This window comes from Solanum lycopersicum, chromosome 9 (genome assembly GCF_036512215.1).
Source record: "Solanum lycopersicum chromosome 9, SLM_r2.1".
In the NCBI taxonomy this organism is placed as follows: domain Eukaryota; kingdom Viridiplantae; phylum Streptophyta; class Magnoliopsida; order Solanales; family Solanaceae; genus Solanum; species Solanum lycopersicum.
Window position 1 is genome coordinate 68,028,969 of NC_090808.1, and position 17,208 is coordinate 68,046,176.

General features: G+C 31.5%; 2 protein-coding genes across 3 annotated transcripts; one reads left to right on the forward strand and one right to left on the reverse strand.

Annotated features, from left to right (window-relative positions):
- Window positions 1–6,394: 6,394 nt before the first annotated feature.
- LOC101252436 (probable leucine-rich repeat receptor-like protein kinase At2g33170) lies at window positions 6,395–12,087 on the forward strand. Of its 2 annotated transcripts, XM_069289110.1 has the most exons (4): window positions 6,416–7,224; window positions 7,809–8,048; window positions 8,122–10,791; window positions 11,426–12,087. In XM_069289110.1, the coding sequence occupies exons 3-4, from the start codon at window positions 8,328–8,330 to the stop codon at window positions 11,803–11,805; spliced, it is 2,844 nt and encodes a 947-aa protein (XP_069145211.1). In that variant the 5' UTR covers window positions 6,416–7,224; window positions 7,809–8,048; window positions 8,122–8,327; the 3' UTR covers window positions 11,806–12,087. The 2 variants fall into 2 exon arrangements, with proteins under 2 accessions (XP_004247815.1, XP_069145211.1); XM_004247767.5 differs by having other exon boundaries at window positions 6,395–7,224; window positions 7,809–10,791.
- A 1,252-nt stretch (window positions 12,088–13,339) lies between these two features.
- LOC101252722 (uncharacterized) lies at window positions 13,340–14,945 on the reverse strand. The gene is made up of 2 exons (XM_004247769.5): window positions 14,773–14,945; window positions 13,340–14,258 (listed from the first exon to the last, which is right to left on the reverse strand). The coding sequence occupies exon 2, from the start codon at window positions 14,241–14,243 to the stop codon at window positions 13,632–13,634; it is 612 nt and encodes a 203-aa protein (XP_004247817.1). The 5' UTR covers window positions 14,244–14,258; window positions 14,773–14,945; the 3' UTR covers window positions 13,340–13,631.
- Window positions 14,946–17,208: the final 2,263 nt, after the last annotated feature.

Genomic DNA, 17,208 nt, shown 5'->3' on the forward strand with positions numbered 1-17,208 from the left:
ATTAAGGTTGTCCCTATATGAATAAGCAAAAAATTAACTCTAGTAATTATGATATCTTAAAAGAATCTCTTAAACTAATTATCATAAAATCATAATGAATATGAGTGCTATACTTATTCACATTTAAAAGTTTTACAATTAATTACTTTGAAAATAGTGGAACTAGTTTTTAATTCATCCATTTCATAATTAATAGGGGTAAAATGGTCAACTCACTATATGAATTTGTTTTCTTAATCAGTATGCAAATTCAAAAGTGGACAAATAAGAGAGTTTGACATTACACCCCACATTGGTCGTACTCGATGCACGAGACTTATCTAATTTTGTAGTTTTTTTTCTTGTATGATTTGTCGGCTACTCCCCCGTCCCTTTTTACTCGTCTAATTTTAACTCTTCAGTTATTATTTTTGACAAATTAAGAAAATATAATATATTTTTTTTATCTATTACGCCTTAAATGCTTCAACATTGAAATAATCAACCAAAAACCATAAATACGAACTCATTCAATGTTGAAAAGAATGCCATATAAAACCGTTATTATGACTCTTTATTTAGAAAAATAAATGTTATTTTTCTTCTATTTTCTTAAAAAAAATAAAAGAAAATAGTCAATTTTTTATTGTAAAATTATCCAAAGGCACGCAATTTTATTGTTTGTTATATTTTCAATTCGTTCATATTAGCAAATCGTATCATATATGCGAGTCCGAAACTAAAACGGTACGAAATTTTAACAAAAATTTCAAAACGGTAAATAAAATTTTATATTAACCAAAACGGTAAAATCGCTGCAGGCGCAGCGACTTATCTCACCTGAAAAAGTAAAATCGCTGCTGAGGTAGCGATTTTGCAAAAATTATTTTTTTTTAATAAAAAATTGAAATCGCTGCCTAAGCAGCGATTTCAAAATTTTGCTTCTTCCAAATCGCTGCTTTGGCAGCGATTTCATATTATTTTTTAATTAGAATTTTTTTTTTAAAAAAAAAAGGTATATCGCTGCAGTGCCAGCGATTTATATTATAAAAAAATAATTTTTTTTGGTAAATCGCTTCACTGGCAGCGATATACCTTATTTTTTTAAAAAAAAAATTATAATTAAAAAATAATAAGAAATCGCTGCCAAAGCAGCGATTTGGAAGAAGCAAAATTTTGAAATCGCTGCTTAGGCAGCGATTTCAGTTTTTTATTAAAAAATAATAATTTTTTCAAAATCGCTGCCTCAGCAGCGATTTTACTTTTTCAGGTGAGGTAAGTCACTGCGCCTGCAGCGATTTTACCGTTTAGGTTAATATAAAATTTTATATACCGTTTTGGAATTTTTGTTAAAATTTTGTACCGTTTTAGTTTCGGATTCTCATATATGCTTACGCTAACATTTACGATTTGCTCATCAATTAGGGACCATAAGTGTAATTATACGTTCTAATTAGTAATAATTATGATTGCTAATGAGAAATATTAGACAAAATCATCACAAACACATAAAAAAAAGAATTAAAAAATATTTTTTTTTAATAAAGATCAGAAGCATATGATTGAGAAGATATTTTTGTTTAATTATTTTGGTCGGTTAACCCTAACATGCATAGCACATGGAACAAAAAGATACTTATTGCTCTAATTAAATAGAGATAATTATTAGTGCATGGAAATTTTGATAAATATAATTTTAAAATTTTAGTGCATCTAATGCATTTCCTCCTCTATTTTTTTTTTTAAAATAATATTGTTGGTAGGAATCGTCTGTAATTTAGTAGGAGTAAAAATAAATTATTTTTATCAATCGTGAGACTGATCGAGTATATCTTTAATAGATGAGAAGTTTTTATAAAGCAGGTTAAAATAAATAGTAATTGCTAAGTTTAAATGAGAAATGAATAGTTATTTAGACAAAAATAAATCGAGAAGTTAAATTTAATGAGTTTAAAATTTAAGATATTTGATAATAAATGTATTAAATCATTCAAATTATGAAATCGATTTTTATATGATATGATAAAAACAATATCTATATAAGAAAAGAGAAAGAGTATATAAAGATAAATTATCGATTCATATCTCGAAAGATTTTACACTTTTCTTAGGAAAAAGTTTTATGTCTTGTTTCGATTAATCTAAAGATTATATAAAACTTTCTAATTATTTACATAAAGTTATTTTCTTTGGGTTTTGCTTCCAAAGCCAAAAAACTTTTTCTTTTTTTGACTTTTATAAGAAAGCACGTGCCTTTTTGTTATAATAAAAAACTTAATGGGAAAGGTTCAAATTTGGTATATGAAGGGAAATGTTTTCTTATTAATTTTTTTATTAAAAAAAATAAGTAATTTATTTATTTATTTTCTAGTGTTAGGTAAGTAAGTAGAAAAATAAAAAAAAAATATTCCGAAAATATCTCTTTAAGTAATTAAAAAAATGAGGGTAGGTGTCATGGAATTGGGGTGGGGTGGTCAAGGTACTAAAATACGATTCATAAAAGTTGTTTTATTTCCTCACTTTATAGAAGTATTTCTCGAACTTTAAGAAAATTGTTTTTCAGTAAAATATTTGATATATATATATAATTTAAAGAAAATAAATGTACGCTCTTACTCATCAATTTTAGGGTTTTGTTTATGGTTCGAAATAAGTCTCGGGTTAACCTCTATTATAAGTTGATTATTAGTAGCTTAGTCGATTGGTTACCCAAGGTCTGATGATCCAATTTTGCGTTTTGTAATTTTCTTCCACTACCTCGTTTATTTTTTTTTATAAAAAAATATATATTATAATTAAAAACACAATTAAAGTTAAGTGTGGGTATTGGGCCTTGTTTAGATGGTTTGGGATGTTTAGAAAGAAAAGTGGACAGGCCCAATAAAAACAAGATCAACAATTGACATAATGTAGATCAAATTAGAGTACTAATTATTTCTTTTATATTTTCAAGGTTTCGATTTCAAACTCCGAGTATAAAAAAAGTTCTCCGTATTGAGCGACAGAGTGGTTCCCTTTCACGAGGGCCTCTATTAGTCGAGCTACTTGATAATCTTTCGTACTATAAATATAGATCAATAAAGAAATTCTTTCTTCGTTCATTTTAATCGTTCAGTATTTTCACACATAAATTTTTTATTTTACCTGTCACTTTTAACATATTAAAAAAGATATTTCTTTTTCTTATTTTACCTCAACATTAACTACTTATTTTTCAAAGTCTAAGACTTTGCACCAATTAATATGAATATTAATAATTTTTCTTACGGGATATACAAAATTCAAAATGGACAGATAAAAATAACAAAACGATAAATTATTGAAAATAATAATTATTTCGATCTTCTCCGCGTTAATGATGCATTTGTCAGAGGAGTTTAGGTACATCAAATATATAGTAATTAATGTACTAATTTAATTAATTAGTTTATAATAATGTATTAATTAATTTGGGTTTATATTGACCTTCAGCGTTGACCACGCTGTCAACTTTGGCCAGCTCGATACCCGCTGAATACAAATTTAATCTAATTGCTCTTATTGACATTTTTACCCTTGTTTAATTAATAAGATAATTAAATTTCCAAGGATAAAAGAGTAATTATTCGATAATTTTGAATAAATTAGGCATTTGTTTATATGTCGTACAACATAATAACGTACGATACAAGATTCAAAAAGAGGGGGTGGGGGTCAACTAGTTTTGAATATTTTTGCTATATAAAATTGAATTATTCATTTTTCCAAGAATTAAAAATAATTTAGGTAGGCCACATCTTGCACTGAGTATAATGACAGTTTTAAAAATTTACTTACGACATCTTAGTTTTAGATAAAGAAATTTTATGAGAGATACTGGATATATAAGTAGATATGTTTTACATTTTAATGACATGCTTTAAAGTCGTGAAGTTCTTGGCTTAAAGAGAGTAATGTCCACTAGTGAGTCGTGCCATTACACAATACATATATTATTAGAGTCACTCTTATATTAATCTCGTCGATGTGAGCCAAAATTCAAATAAATTATGACAAATTTCAGGAAACAAATCTCAATGTTGAGCCTAGGCAAGTTCCATATGATGGGGCAAACCTCGAGACGAGAATACTGATTCCATAAAAGGAGAGTGTATTTGACATCCCAAATTAAGATAAAAATAATTTCACATAAACAAACTATAGAAATAGACAAACTATAAAAGAGATATCGAGTATATAAATAAACAAACATTACAACATCACTAGCATAATTTTTTTTTAACATGATACATGGATCAATTTCTTTCAACATGATGTAACATGATGGATAAACATCCGCATACAATATATTTCTAAGAATATATTTTACCAAAACTCAAAATAATTTTATTTATTCCATCATAAATTACGATCGATAAATTTTTAAATAAATGTAGGAAGACAAGTACATCAAATATACATAATTATTAAATTTAAAAAGGCTAAGAGAAGTGTAATTTATTTATTGGTTTGATTGTGTTTGAAAGTTTTTTGAGTGGAAAAAAGAGCCAAACCCCAAGAAGAGTAAAAAAAAGAAAATCAACATAGGGATTAGATGCAAACACTCAAAATAATTAAAAGTCTACTCATGATATGACACCTCCATCAAAATATTCTTTTTGTTTTTATATTTTTCTTCCACACCAATACTTTCTCCGTCCAAAATTATTTATCATATTTTATTTATCGAAAATTAATTTAACTAATTTTCAATGGTAAATTAGATTATTTCAAACAAAAAAGTTGGATATTCTAAAACTATATGAAAAGTACTATAAATTACAATTTTTTGCATATTAATATAATAAAAAAATACATCTTAAAATGTTAGTCAAATTTTTTTTAGTTTGACTCTAAATATAGAAACCATGACAAACATTACCGGATTGAGGGAGTATCATTTCTATTCTCTTTTAATTCCAAATACCATTTGAAATTTAGTTCCACATAATGTTTTATTTTTTAAATTAGTTTATAAGTCTCAGTTAATTTAAATTTATATCGTATAAAATATGTGTAAGGTTATTTTATATTTTTGGCCTACTCAATTTTTTTTATCAATAATAAGGAAATCATATCTATATCATTGTAACTCTTAGTAATTATTGCAGTAAAAAATACTTATCTCTTATGTATGATATAAAAGTTAATTGATTTTTTGTAAAAATATTAATTTTTTATCCAACAATATTTGTCTACTATTGATTGTGCATACTTCTTAAAAAATTATAAATAGAAGGGTATTTAATCATATTACCCTTTGAATATATTTAAAAATATAGCAGAAAAATTATTATAATTAATGATAAGGATAAATTATGAACTATATGTAAAATTATCTATTGATTTCATAAACTGAATAATTACCATTGGACTAGCTAATATAGTATAATGGACATCTATTATTATTAAACGAAAAAATTACTCAGAGCAATATATGAAGAATCAATATTATTCTCCATCCCTTTTCTCTATTTTTTTCCCCAAAGTTTTTGAAGGAAAATTTTCCATTAATTTTGATATTTTTTAAGTTTTAAAACAAATGACCACTAATAGAATTATACACTATAGTTTATTACATTTGATTGTCCACCAAAAATGGAACCCTACCAATTTTTTTCAAGGATCAAATAATTAATACCAAAGACTAATCACCAATATAGGTTTGTGTGAATCATTGATTTTGACATAAAGTAAGTGCTTTAAGAGGCTATCAACTTCAATACTCATGGTTCCATTGGTCCACATTTTTTTTTTGAGTTTGGTAGGTCCCACCTTATACTTGGTTGCAAAATGGGTCCCACTTGAAATTGGTGTTTAGAACCAAAAAGGAAAGAAAATAGACAAAAAAAATATTTGGGTGTTTTATCTTTAATATAAGATGGTAATATTATATCATCAATAATTAGATAAATACATTATACATAGTCTATATGAGTTTCATTTTAGAATACCTTTAATTATGAAAATTATTTTTATCATATTTATCGTTTAACTGAATAAACGAATATAGAAGGATTGAAATTGAACAAGTGAAAATAAGAATGTTGTGTTCTTCAAAACGATGTTTATCTATGAACGTTCAAATCGATCCCTCAACAACCTACAATCAAGAAGGTTGTAATTTTCACAGCTATATATATTAGTTATATAGTTTCAAATATTATCGAATTCGATCATGATATGAGTTATTTATGTCCTTACAATAATATCGACTCTACTTGAGTATGACTTACCTGCTTTTCACTCATATAAAATTTCAAAACTCAATTTTCCTTCTAGTTATGAGTCAAAGCGATAAACTACATAATACCATCATGAAATGTCATAATCGGAAGTCTCGTATTCAAATTTCACGAATAGAGTACATTAGAAAATGATACCATAGCAAAGCATCACATCTGACTTCATTTTCACTACACACAATTTTCAGTGCCAAAAGAAACCCCCCAAAAAAAACAATTTAAAACAAAAACTCCAAAACCTGTCCTAATCTCAGAATTCCACAATAAATAAATTATTTGCATTTATTAACTTGTAATGCCTAAAAGGTTCACAAATTTTTATACTTTTTCAAGCACTCAAAAAGGCTAACTTTATGATATAGAGAAGCCAAAAGAGATTAGGACTTTTGAGATAGAGTGAAATTAAAGAATCAAAGATATTATATATAAATTAGAAGAAGAAAAAATACATCAAGCTATTTTGAAGTCCTCATCATCATCATATATATTGAAGAAATTAAAGCTTAGTGAAAGCATGCTTTGTCTGCCATTAAAGCTTCAATGAAGAACTCATATCCATCCTTTCCATTTACCTAAAAGATCCTTCACTATCATTGCCATTTGGAAAAGAATTGGTTTTTTGAGTTATATTTTCTTTGAATAAAATAAAGGGGTTTTCTTGATTCAGTGTATTTGAGTTTTTCCTTTTTTTTTTTTTTGGCTTGTCCTGAAATAAAGGTTGAATCTTTCTCATTTTTATCCAACCCTTTTTTCAAAATCTTGCATGTATATAGGAAGATCCCCACCATTATTGGAAAAATGTTGGAGGTTCTTGGTTTTAGATATAGTATAATCTTTGATTTTATCTTTTCCTCAATTCATGAATTCTATGGTCTTTGCTCTGTCATCATCTAAAGGAATTACTTGAAAGTTCTTTGCTTTTTCTGGGTGTTTGGTGGAATTCAGCTCTTTTTGACAAGGTGATGGACTCAATAGCCTAGAGGTATGCTAAAGCTTAGATCTTTAATGAGTTTCTTATTTATTCCTGAATTCCTCATTATTTAGTTGAGTTTTTTGGGCATTTCTGAGTTGATTGGAGTCTTTGAAGTTAGTTGATTAATTGGTATATATAGAACTTTTTCTGGTTTGTCTAGTTTGTCTAGTTAGTATTGTCTCTTCTTGATGATTGACCTTAAGGGTGTGGAGGGTAGGACTTGGATTAGGATAGTAGGTGGGCGGTGACAATGCGTTGTCTTGTTGTCCGTTCATATTGGTAGACATACTATTGCTCATTCTGTTACTATCTATTGATTCCTTATACCTTGATTGTGTACTGTTTTGTTGTAGTTTCTGTTCTGCTACTCTCTATTGTTTTGCTATTATGTGTTGATTCTTGTATTTCCTTTACTTCTTTTTCTGGACTGTTTTTCTTTGAGCCGAGGGGCTATAGAAACACCTCCCTACCTCTGAGATAGGGGTAAGGTTTGCGTACACTGTAGTCTATACCCTCCCGAGACCCTACTTTGTATGACTACACTGATTATGTTGTTGTATTTTATAAGTATTGACACATAGTTGGATTAACAGGTCTAACTGAGACTGTCTTATTGGAAGTTTGTTATGATGTCTGGAGATTTTGAATCAAGAAGTGGTTTGGTTTTTCTAATTTGGATAAGTGCTTTGTTGGCTGCTGTACTATTGCTGGTTTCTCCTGCAGAAGGATTGAATCAGGAAGGAATGTACCTTCTTGAATTGAAGAAGAATTTCCAGGATCCGTATAACTATTTGGGGAATTGGAATGCAAATGATGAAACTCCTTGTGGTTGGGTAGGTGTGAATTGCACTTCTGATTATAATCCAGTTGTGCAATCGCTTTATCTGGGCTCTATGAATCTTTCAGGCACGTTGAGTTCTAGCATTGGTGGTCTTGAACATTTAGCTTATCTTAACCTGCCTTACAATCAACTCACTGGGAACATTCCCAAAGAGATTGGAAATTGCTCAAAATTGCAGTCTCTCCAGCTCCATTATAATACTTTTTACGGTCCAATTCCTGCTGAACTGTATAACCTGTCTAATTTGAAGGATGTGAACATTAGCAGCAACATGATCTCTGGTCCTATTGCTGAGGAGTTTGGGAAACTCTCATCTCTAGTTACTTTTGTTGCATACACCAATAATCTTACCGGTCCAGTGCCTCGATCTATTGGAAATTTGAAAAATTTGACAATATTTCGAGTGGGGCAGAATGCATTTTCTGGAAGTTTACCTACAGAGATAGGTGGTTGCGAGAGCTTGGAATCTCTTGGTCTAACACAGAATTGCCTGGAAGGAAACATACCGAAAGAACTTGGCATGCTTAGTAAGTTGAAAGAGCTTGTGCTTTGGGGAAATCAGTTCTCTGGTTATATTCCAAAGGAACTTGGAAATTTAACACAAATTCAATTGCTTGCTTTATATCAGAACAACCTGATTGGAGATATTCCTGCTGAAATAGGTAAACTGAAAAATTTGATGAAGTTATACCTATACCGGAATGGATTAAATGGTAGCATTCCAAGGGAGATTGGAAATCTTTCTATGGCAACAGAAATTGATTTCTCAGAAAACTTTCTGAAAGGAGAAATTCCAGTTGAGTTTGGCCAAATAAAAAGTCTGAGACTGTTGTTTCTTTTCCAGAATCAGCTCGAAGGCGTTATACCAGATGAACTTACTACTTTAAAGAATTTGGTTAGTCTTGATTTGTCAATTAATTACCTAACAGGTCCTATTCCATTTGGTTTTCAGTATCAAAGGGAATTGGTTCAGTTACAGCTTTTTGAGAATTCTTTAACTGGTACTATTCCTCAACGTCTTGGCATTTATAGTCGACTTTGGGTGCTTGATTTAAATAACAATCAACTCACAGGAAGAATTCCTCGATTCGTTTGTCAGAATTCCAATTTGATTTTGCTGAATCTTGCATCAAATAAGTTGCACGGATATATTCCATCCGGTGTTCTTAAATGTGATTCATTGGTGCAACTTCGTCTGAACGATAACAGGCTAACAGGGACATTTCCTTCTGAGTTGTGCAAATTGATAAACCTGTCTGCTGTTGAACTGGGGCAGAACCAGTTCACTGGTCCAATACCTCCTGATATTGGATATTGCCAGAAGTTGCAGAGGCTTGATTTCTCAGGCAATAGTTTCAACCAGTTGCCTAAGGAGATAGGAAATCTTACCAGGCTTGTGACATTCAATGTCTCAGCAAATTTGCTCACTGGACCAATACCTCCAGAAATTCGTAACTGCAAGGCACTACAAAGACTGGATCTCAGCAAGAACAGATTTACTGATGTTATACCTGATGACATTGGTAGCTTGTCGCAGCTAGAACGTCTTTTGCTTTCAGAGAATAAGTTATCTGGAAAGATACCAGCAGCATTGGGGAGCCTCTCTCATTTGACTGAGCTGCAGATGGGCAGTAATCTACTGTCAGGTGAAATACCATCAGAGTTGGGTAATCTTAGTGGCTTACAAATTGCAATGGATCTTAGCAATAACAATCTCTCTGGAAGTATACCACCTAACCTTGGTAATCTTATCCTATTAGAGTACCTTTATCTCAACAACAATCATTTGAGTGGTGAAATACCAAGCACATTTGGAAACCTGACAAGTCTCTTGGGTATTGACTTCTCATACAATGACTTGACTGGACCACTGCCGGATATACCACTCTTTCGGAACATGGATATCAGCAGCTTCATTGGAAACAAAGGTCTTTGTGGTGGGCCTCTAGGTGAATGTAACGCATCTCCAGCTTATGATGCCAATAATTCTCCTAGAGTCGAGAGTGCAGATTCTCCTCGAGCAAAGATTATTACTGCAGTTGCCGGTGTAATTGGTGGAGTTTCTCTTGTTTTGATTGTGGTAATTTTGTACTATATGAGGCAGCATCCAGTTGAGATGGTTGCAACCCAGGATAAAGACCTGGAATCTTCAGATCCAGACATTTATTTCCGTCCGAAAGAGGGGTTCACTTTCCAGGACTTGGTTGAGGCTACAAACAATTTTCAGGATTGTTATGTTCTTGGAAGAGGAGCCGTTGGAACAGTTTACAAGGCAGTCATGCAGTCTGGACAAACGATTGCAGTCAAGAAGCTTGCTTCTAACAGAGAGGGTAATAACATCGACAATAGCTTCCGTGCAGAGATCTTAACTCTAGGAAAGATTAGGCATCGTAACATCGTAAAGCTATATGGCTTTTGCTATCATCAGGGTTCTAATTTACTTCTCTATGAGTATATGGCCAGAGGTAGCTTGGGTGAACTGCTTCACAGTACATCTTGCAGATTGGATTGGCCAACTCGCTTTATGGTGGCTGTTGGAGCTGCTCAAGGACTTTCTTACTTACATCATGATTGCAAGCCCCGGATCATCCACCGTGATATAAAGTCCAATAATATTCTGATTGATGAGAAGTTTGAAGCTCATGTTGGTGATTTTGGTTTGGCAAAAGTTGTTGATATGCCTCAATCTAAGTCGATGTCTGCAGTTGCTGGCTCTTATGGCTACATAGCCCCTGGTATGTTCTGTTTTCTCCCGGACAACTTCTTATGTTCCTTTGTTATCTATAGAAATATGTCGAGAAATGTACTGCCATTTGATCCTTATTCCCACATATCTATCTGTATATTCACTCTGAAAGTGTTACCTGTTTTTGTTGATTTGAATAGGATTTTCTTGTTGATATTAGATAGTTTGAATTGTATGCAACGTCTATTTCTTCAATTATCTGAAGACAACAATGAAATGCTTTTAACTTTTATCTGTTTATACTTCTCAATTTATATGTGTTCTATGCCAGGAGAAGCCATACAAACTGCTCTATGTATCTTACGCGAACTTTGGAGACTCTTCATGATACATGTGGATCATTCTTGTTCCACATATTTATGTTCATTTAGATATTCGACCATGTGTTGTTCTACTTTGAAAGTCTAATTTTTCTCTTTGTGATATGAAATGGATATCTTGTTGAAGTTTAGTTAAAATTGTTTATGGAACAAGTTAATTTCTTTGATGAAATGACAGAATACAAGAAAAAATGCTTTTAACTTTCTCCCTGTCTATGTAGTATCCCTCTCGTAATTTTCATTCTGTGTTATATAACCATTTTTATCCTTTTCAATTGATGTTTTCTTCCTTCTCTGTTGCAGAATATGCTTATACCATGAAAGTTACGGAAAAATGTGATATCTATAGTTATGGGGTAGTCCTTTTGGAGTTGCTAACTGGAAAAGCACCCGTACAGCCCTTAGAACAAGGCGGTGATCTTGTCACATGGGTGAAGCATTATGTTAGGAACCATTCATTGACACCAGGGGTACTCGATAGCCGATTGGATTTGGAAGATGTAATTACTGTTAGTCATATGCTTACAGTTCTTAAAATTGCTCTAATGTGCACTAGCATGTCCCCGTATGATCGTCCTTCAATGCGCGAGGTTGTTCTGATGCTGATTGAGTCTGATGAGCAAGAAGGGAACTTTATCTCATCTCCAGTTTATGATCTCCCTCTGAAAGATAATTCCTTCTAGATGAGCATGTAAGAAGCACATCTCAATTAACTTTGATAATTTTTTAGTACTAATTCTCCTTGTATTTTTTTTTCTTAATGGCTAAATTATAGATATTCCCATGTATATTTCTCATAGTGAAAATTTCATCAATCACTTTCTAGAACTAGTTTGGAGGTGATTGATGTTATTTCAATAGTTCTCCATCTGAAGGTTATGGAAAATAATATGCTTTATGCTTTTCTCACTATATATCGAGGGCTTCCTAGATGCATCTTCTATAATGAAATTCTAGTTTCGGTATCTTATTATCTCGTTGTTGTTTCTGTTTGTTGCTATTGCCTCTTTCTCACTGTTTGTTCAGTCGAGGGTCTTTTGAAACAACCTCTCTACCTTCTCAAAGGTAGTGGTAAGGTCTGCGTACGCTCTACCCTCCCCAGATTTGTGGGATTACACTAGGTCCGTAGTAGTAGCTGTTGTAATGTACTGTGCATATGTTCACTGATAAGTACTTGGTATCTTTTGTCTCTATTTCTGGACTTTTTTGGTCTAACCATCTGGTATTCGAAGCCCATTGGTCCCTACTAATCGAGACTCGTGCCAGGCAGGCCCACTTAAGGAGTAAAGCTCCCTACCAAGAAGTTCTCCATTTCCGGGGCTTGAACCAGACATATCCGAGTCACAAAGGACTGTCATGTTGTTGGCAGGGACAGTTAGGTCTTAAATTTAAATCATCTTTGAGCACTGCCTTATGGTTCATATTTAATTGTCCGCTTCAGGCCTAGGTCCACATGGAGTTGTCTTTGGGGCTACGCCACATCGAGCCCCAAAAGCACACGTACCATGTGGACTAATGCTATGCTTTACAAAGCTCTTCACTATTCTCTCCCCTTTCTGATGTGGAATTCACCTAAGGTATCACATGCACCCCTTTTTCAAAAGCTTACCAAAGTAAAAGCATGACTCACCCTCATTGGCCCACTCTCCGTCATGGACATCACAACAATCTACTTGAGCATTGGTGGACAATATTACCTGATACTTGTGCTAGTGGGAGCTAGCCCGAATAACACCGTCATGAAAAAAAAAAAGTTAGTCTGTAGCCGAAAATGTTGCCTCTAGATGTGTTCTTGGGTGTGATATTTACAATCTGCTTTGAGTTGCTTTCAACCTCTGTTGCTCAGATCCTCCAAAAATACATAGCTTTAGAACAATCAGACACACCTGGCTATATTTTTGAAGAGTCTGAATAACGTAGCCATTTTCTTGTAAATACAGTAAGATACAACTTCAACAGATGTCTATAGAGGAATTGAAATTCTAATCTTTATGAAATTTGAATGTGATAAATGCAAAAAAAAACTAAATAAAAGACTATATATGTATGAAAAAGAAACATAAATAGAAATTTATCTGTCACTCTGTTATAGGAGATTATAATGTTTATACAATATAGAATAAAGTTGGTTCTTCAAATAGTAATTCTAGTACTTATAAAACTATTACTTTCTCCGTTTTGAAAAAGAACGACTGGATTCAGAGTACGAAAGTCAAATAACCAAAAGTTCATCGTGATTACTGATATCAGAGATTAAATTTACATAGTTAGAAACTCACACACAATCTTGATTCATACTTACCTATTTCTCCCAACTTATTAGTACAAGTCCTTAGTTTTTCTCTCTTTTGCTACTAGGGAACAAAGGACATGAAAATTTATTTAAAAAAAGCAAACACTTCATAGTTGAAACAAAAGAACTACTGCAACAATAATAATAATACTGCAGAAGTTTAACAGATAAAAACTTCAATTAGCAATTAATAATACTCATTAATCTACTTATAATTTAAGTGCTTCTCTGAAGCATCTCTTGATACCTCTTGAAAGATTCAAGCTTTTGTAATCTCATCCTTTTGTGAAACTTCTTGATGAACAAGTCTGCAACGTTATCGATCTCGTCTTCAAGCACAAAGTTCTCTCCTTCTTCCTCTTTGAAATTCCTTACCATGTCTATAGCTGATGCATTTGGATCACCTAAGTACTCGTCCTCTTCATCGAACAATGAATGTGTTAAATCCGGATACTTATCATCATCATAATCGTAGTTTTCTCCATTGCTTAATAGTAGTAGTATCTCTTCGTTAGCCTCGTTATGCTGATAGTGTACATGATCCTCACCGACTTCAGGGGCGTGGTTGTAGACTAGTACAATGGCCTTGTTGTTTTCGTCTTCGTGATCTTGATCTTTATGTCCTAATAGTGAATGGATCTTGTGAGAAATGGCCTTAGTTCCTAGGCCAGATAAAGAGAGTTTCTTGGATTTGAGCAATGATAAGACCATTAACTTAGCTTTTATTGCCTCAGTTTTGCTTTTGATGGCTGTTGATTTTGATTTGGTTAGTGTGGATAGTACTGAAATGACATGTTTTAGGAATTTAATTGCTGAGTTGTTCTTCATCACTACTGAAATAATCTGAAAAATCATCAAATAGGAAACAAGTTTTTAAGTCAAGATATAAAGTATTGTATGAAGTACTCATATTGACATGATAACTCTAGTTTGTATGTCGTGCACAAAACATTCCGCATTAGTAGGGTTCTAGCAAAGATCTTATATACGTCGATGCATAAAGCATCTTGTATTAGCAGGATTCTAACAAAGATGGTGCACAAAACATCCCACGTTAGCAGAGTTCTGGAGAAGATTTTATATATGTCGATGCACAAAGCATCTCGCGTTAGCAGGTTTATAGGATGGATCTTGTATGTCCATTTTGTGGAGTAAGAACAACAAGAATTAGTGACAAACAACTTCTATCGCTAAACGACAATAACTCGTTACTGATTCAATTTAACTACAAATTACCAAAAAATCTTGTTAGTTACGAGCTAAATCGTACAAACATGTGACAGAATTACAAACTATTGAAAAGTATATAATGTACTCCAAACATAGAATAAGAAGAGTTATTATTCACAAATCTTACCTTAAAGAAATTGTTCAACACCAACCCAAGAGCAAACTTCTTTTGAATATCAATTTATACTTGGCCAAAATTACAAGTGATCTCACTTTGATATGGTTTAAACAGCCAAAATTTTCTTCACAACTTTTCTTTTCTAGCTCCTTGTGTGACACATCCAAAAGTATTTGTAGGACACTTTATATGGTTTCTTTCAACTTCAATATATAAAGCTAACTTTGATATTTCTTGGGAAGTGCACATCCATCAACTTTCTCCCCACCTTACACCTTTTTAAAAAAGACTTTACTATCGGAAACACGTTTAAAGTGTCGCGTTTTGTGAGTTTCAAATTGATTCGTAGTTTTCGTTGTCTATCTAAATTATATTCCTTATTTAAATACATATCGACGCTGAGTTGACCAAATATTTGTGCCTAGACGACAACATGCGCTTGCAGGCCAGCTCAACATTGAGGTGTGTTTAATCCAAAGAGCGACAATTGAAGTGTGAAATTCGCGAAAAAAATGATGATTTTTGTTAGATAATTAAAATATAATGGATAGTTATGGTGTAAAATATGTGGAAACATATGGTAATAATGTATGCGTACATTCTATCCTTCTAAGTTTGATTTGTGAAATTTTACTGAATATGTTGTTGTTGTTATCTGAACCTCCTTTCGACCCTGCCTTCGACAAAGACATGATAATATATTATATTTACTAAAATATTTATAGTAAAGTACGTAACCTTCAACTTTCTCACCACGTTACACTTCCATTTTTAAGTGTTAAATCTTAATTACAACTCTTTTTCTCTTATACTTCCTGGCTAGCTTCTAATTTTATCTGTGTTTGGATCACAATTAATTTTCGAGTTAGAGGCACATTCAGAATATGAACTTTATGAGTTTAAGGTCAGATATTCTATAACAATGTAATTTATTTAATTTTTTGAATTCCATAACTAACATTATATATATAATTTCCGTTTTTACTTATAAAAGTCTAGATAAACAAAAGAAATCACATAATTATCTTTGTTTTTATGATTTTCATACTTCTTAATTTCTTCTCTTCTTTTAACTTTTCATTTTTCTCACCACATGCTATGCACTAATTCACAACTTTACCATATATTTGTCTTTTTGCCTAAACAAAAGCAGTATCTTTTCCTACTTTCACTATCAACAAAATAATACAAAATAAAGTTTACATCAATAACTTTTCCATGAAGTAACTCAAATTAAATTTCACTTTTCTTATTGGTTGATACCTATATAAATTGGTAGGGGAAAAAAGATTCTTGCTTTATCGAAAGGGAAAAAAGTGTATCGATCGTAGTAGATTTAAAATTTTATTAATGTTGAGAATTTGAATTTGAAATTGCTTGAATTTTAAACCTTCTTAATTATTGTGCCAATTATAGTCTTAAATTCAAAATCCATATACATATTCACAAAAAAATAACGTATATATACCATGTAACTTTTTATGGAGAAATTTGGGTGAACACCTCACGTTCTACTGGATCCAATTTGGGATTAAGAACATGATTAGAAGCTAATCAAGACCAATTATATGAAAAAGTATTTTAGTGTATTAGATAAAATTTCCACTTTAATACACATGCTAAAAAAGATATATAAAGTTCAATATAATTATAATTTGTAAGTTCCCTATTCGTCTATTCTTTTTTTTTTTTAATTTCCCTTTTTTTTTCTTTGCTTAGTGATGAATCAAAGCTTATTTTATCTTCTTTTCTTTTGTTTTCTTTTAAAAGAGAAGATTGTTTGGTACGAAAATGTTTTTTCATTTTTTCATGTTTGTCAGTTAAATTTTTTCATGTTCATTGAAAAATAGTTCACGAGGAAAATGACTGTCGTAGTTAAAAATAAGTTCTACAGATATCATTTCATATTGATTGTGTTTGCCTCACCTTTCAAAACTATTTTCCGCCACATTCCATCGCCCCACTACTCCCACGTCACACCTTTATGTTCACTTTTTATATTATTTATCTAGATTATATACGAATATAAAATATTTCTAAAACACATGTACCCTGCCTCTTTTTTGTTTCTTCGAAACTAAGAGTTCACGTGGGTAGGCAATGCATTTCTTATTTGTCTATTCTTGTTATTAATACTCAAGATTTTTTAAATATTAAATCATATTAATTTATTATAATTAATAAATAATTAAAATGTACATTGGTTAACTATAATTTAGTGATAAAAAGATGCGTTATTCTTTATTTTATTTGAGTTCGATTAAACTTTTCTCAATATATGTTATTCTTAACGATTGATCAACATGTTAACCTATACGTTTTAGTTATTGATGAGCATCATTTGTTTTTGGAGCATAATTAACCCGTTCTATTAGTTTATTTATAGTTGCGTGGAGAAACTTGTCCCAATCAATAATTTATTCAATATTTATGACTTTATAAATA

What these genes read in the sequence shown, in the direction of transcription:
- LOC101252436 (XM_004247767.5), top strand. Translation starts at nt 7,842, where the DNA reads ATGATGTCTGGAGATTTTGAATCAAGAAGTGGTTTGGTTTTTCTAATT. An exon ending in TTATGGCTACATAGCCCCTG is followed by an intron (nt 10,792 to 11,425) that starts GTATGTTCTGTT and finishes TCTCTGTTGCAG; the next exon opens with AATATGCTTATACCATGAAA.
- LOC101252722 (XM_004247769.5), bottom strand. Translation starts at nt 14,243, where the DNA reads ATGAAGAACAACTCAGCAATTAAATTCCTAAAACATGTCATTTCAGTA.